This window comes from Sphaeroforma arctica (genome assembly GCF_001186125.1).
Source record: "Sphaeroforma arctica JP610 unplaced genomic scaffold supercont1.645, whole genome shotgun sequence".
NCBI lineage: Eukaryota > Ichthyosporea > Ichthyophonida > Sphaeroforma > Sphaeroforma arctica.
The window spans coordinates 9,592-13,504 of record NW_014039913.1 but is presented as its reverse complement, the minus strand read 5'-3'; the positions used below and the strand labels follow the sequence as shown (position 1 = coordinate 13,504).

At 44.7% G+C, this 3,913-nt stretch overlaps 1 protein-coding gene across 1 annotated transcript in view; it reads left to right on the top strand.

The window, feature by feature from the left end:
• The window catches only part of SARC_07808 (hypothetical protein), a gene marked incomplete at its 5' end in the record, with an annotated part of 4,194 nt that extends 609 nt beyond the window's left edge, over nucleotides 1-3,585 (top strand). The window contains 3 exons of the mRNA XM_014298236.1: nucleotides 1,427-1,591; nucleotides 2,840-2,981; nucleotides 3,235-3,585. Coding sequence (XP_014153711.1) covers nucleotides 1,427-1,591; nucleotides 2,840-2,981; nucleotides 3,235-3,425 — 498 coding nt within the window. The 3' untranslated portion in view covers nucleotides 3,426-3,585. The remainder of the gene's footprint in view (nucleotides 1-1,426; nucleotides 1,592-2,839; nucleotides 2,982-3,234) is intronic.
• Nucleotides 3,586-3,913: the final 328 nt, after the last annotated feature.

The window sequence follows — 3,913 nt, the reverse complement described above, 5'->3', positions numbered from 1 at the left end:
ATATAGGCTTTAGGCTGTATTGTTGCCGTATGCTTTAAATGGGTATGATATAGACTCTGGGCTGTTTCGCGGGTCCGGGGTGTATACGGTAGCATACACAAATGTTGTTATATGTACGAGCCAACTATAAATTCCGAAACTAAAGTTTGAATGCGCTGTGCTATGTCTGGTTGTTCGTTGGTGGAGAAAACGTTTATTCGTACACATATTGAGAGGGACATCAGATAGTGCGTACGTGCCGTATCGAAGATACATAGCAGACGACTCTGTTCACAAAAGTTGCGGAAATTAGCTGTACTCGTCGCAGGCAGTCGCCAGCTTTGCCCAATGCCATTGTGCGATGCACGTGTTCTTGTACTGCTGCCCTATCCACGGCGTAGTATACTACTTGGTATTCCGGAAGTATCTAAGAGTGATTGTCACTATTGATCTGGTGTGTGATGGTATAAATAAGTGTGGTCGGAAGACTACTGTACGCGAGAGCGCTAGTTGTATCTCAGAGAGATTGTTACTATTGAACTGGTGTGTAATGGTATAAATTAGTGTGTATTTATAGCTACACCCACAGCCGCGGTCATATTGACTATCGATATCCCAACCACGGGAAGGGGGTACAATCCCATAACGGACATACTACGACTCTGTAAGGAATCTACCTCTAGATCCAGATCTAGATACGGAGACTCGGTGCTCCCGAAAGCAGTACGTCTCTCGCGAATTCGGCGTGCCTGAATGTGTCATACTGACCCATAGAGTACACATGATGTAGAGGTATCGGGGGGGCTCACAAGCTAATCGATATGTTGTGCTGAACTCTATGGTAGCACGATGTGGCTGTCAGTTGCAATGAATTATATATATGCACATCCACATGTATTGCTCACCCGGCCAGTCAACGGCCAAGTAACCGCTGCCATGATAGTAACCAGCCCGTCTGGGCCTACGCGTGAACTATCACTTGGCTTTGCGCACACACTATGTGGTATCTACATACCAACACTAGCTGCACATACACACGGTACCGTGGTTGCTACTATCACTAGCATTCTCGTACACCCAACACATTCGTATCACTCGACACGGAAAGGTTCGGAAGGTTTTGTCGATCTATTAGTCTCCCACGCTGACTACTGATAGTGTGCATACGGCTACGTGTACATATATCCACATGCTCTGGTCGATGCAGAATATAGTCTAGACAGCTCGCAGAGGCACCTGAGCAAAGACAAAGAGTAGCGTAGCCTCACACACTTCCTATCCACCACATGCATACGCATACGGGTTTAATATTCGCCAATTCTGGCCCTATTCTGGACTGCACCAACAATGTACACAACAGAAACGCCTCAGCAACAAGTGAACAATCCATTGGCCAACGCATTCTTCTACTCACCACGTGTGTACATTCTCAACTGCTTCACCACAGGTGCTGGTCGATGCCGAATGCACGCACGACGGCTCTCTAAAACATCTGATCAAATGCAAAGACATCGGATGGGACAAGTTTGTGCACGAGTTCATTGGTGATGAGGAGGTAGTCAACGGCATCGTGGCTATGCAGAAGCGTCTTCTCGCGCACGGTGTGGCCATGGTATGCAGACGGCTGTGTCGTATATGAACGTGAGTAGTGTACGTGGTTGTTTCATATGCATGTAGTGTGGCTATCGCTTGCTGTGCTGTAAGGGTATATATACACGCCAGGACGGTTATGGAGCCTGTGTGTTGTTTGTCTTTGGTTTTAGTATTGAATCACTTTGGTAATACAGGGTTAATGGTACATCTACGATACCTAATCATGTCGAATGCGCTACTCAACGTTGCAGTATTCTTGTCGCCTACGGTTTTGCACCTGTATGTGTGCATCCGGCGCACCGAATCATTGGCACTGTTCACGTGTTCTACCTAAACTCAGTGTGTTTGTCGCATACTGTGCCACAGTGGTGTGAATACACATCTCGATGGCATGCGGTCGTATGAGCCATTGAATACAAGGCCCTTAGTTCACTTAGGCCTAACTACTACTGTGGGATTGACTATTGTCTATCTATTGCCTTTTAGTTATTATTGTATAGAGGAGGATTGAAATGTGGGTGCATTCTGTGTGTATCGCTCACAGTGGTACCATGGCATGCATCTCTCCGGAGGCCCTCGATGTCTGACCTTCCGCATATTACTAAACCCTAACCCTAAAACACTTCTACACTTAAACCCTGAAACCCTAAACCTTAGTGATCCTCAGAAGTAGACTTGACCTCTTCTCTAGAAGAATATATAACGCTACCGTAGCCATTAGATCAATTCTATTGCGCAGACCCGTGCAGGAAGATACATTGTATGGAGGCCCTCTATCTCTGACCTTCCTCGTTTTACGTACACTTTTATATATCTTATCTTCTGCATATTACATACACTTCTCTATCTCTCATCTTCTGCATATTACATACACTTCTCTATCTCTCATTTTCTGCATATTACATACACTTCTCTATCTCTCATCTTCTGCATATTACATACACTTCTCTATCTCTCATCTTCTGCATATTACATACACTTCTCTATCTCTCATCTTCTGCATATTACATACACTTCTATATATCTTATCTTCTGCATATTACATACACTTCTCTATCTCTCATCTTCTGCATATTACATACACTTTTATATATCTTATCTTCTGCATATTACATACACTTCTCTATCTCTCATCTTCTGCATATTACATATACTTCTCTATCTCTGACCTTCCTCGTATTACATACACTTCTCTATCTCTGACCTTCCTCATATTACATACACTTCTCTATCTCCCATCTCCCACATATCATATACACTTGCGCAGACGCGTCCGGGAGGGTACGTTGTATACAGCACATGCAGTCTAACCCGTGCACAGAATGAAGATGTGGTGCTACACGCTCTCCAAACGATGGCCCACATCGAGTTGGTGCCCATTGATCTGCCAAACCTACCGGTGGTTGCTGGTATGTGTTGTGAACTACTTTCCTGGTGTGTCCATTTATATTCTACCACAAGGTTTGTACTTGCTACTCGGGGCAACCAATGCTGCTGTGTATAAGCTATGGTAAACTTTGCGGACTGTATTGGACGTTGGAGCAGTCGTGTGCCGTGCTAAAGACCTGCCCCTCAAACGTAAGCACACACCTGCAACTACTGCGACATGCCGAATGGTCTAGAGGCCATGCTGTCTGCTCAACGTATTGTATCCAACCACAGGCAGTACAATCCATAGTGCAGAGCCGAATGAAGGTAGGCAAGACCGGAGTACGGCCGAATTACCGAGTGAGAGCCAATGCGGGAGGTTACCTTTCCCAGGGCACGCATTGCCACATGTGCTGCGTTTCGATCCACTGGTGACACAGACAAGTGGCCTGTTTATCGCCAAGTTTAGGAGATTAAAGTTATAGCGCGGTATTGCTCGATTGGGTTTGTTCGGTGTACCCGCTTGATAGTGCCAATGTAAAGAGCAATTTTGTGTGGATCATGCATGAAGTTAATCTTTAAAAAACTGTATCATGGAGGATACCTGTATGCACCTGTCACTAGGATGTATGCATATAAATACTATAGGCTCTGCGTACATACAGCACACACTACACGCACCCACGCTAAATACACTTGCACGCATATCATTCACACGTATTCCGGACAAATCAAATAAGCTGCCGCTACTGATATTAGACCAAAACCAATTGATAATACTAGTGTACATATATTCGTGTTGTCTATCTCACACTAATATATCTTAGCCCGCCTAATTGAAAGATGTATGAACATATTACTTGGCAAAGATAGTAAATTGCGGCACCAGCTTTCAATTTAACGAGGTCGTTTGTGTGTTATGGCAGTATTTTGTGTCTGTAATCCAGTTACTTTGTGTATGTGCGTGTAGTGG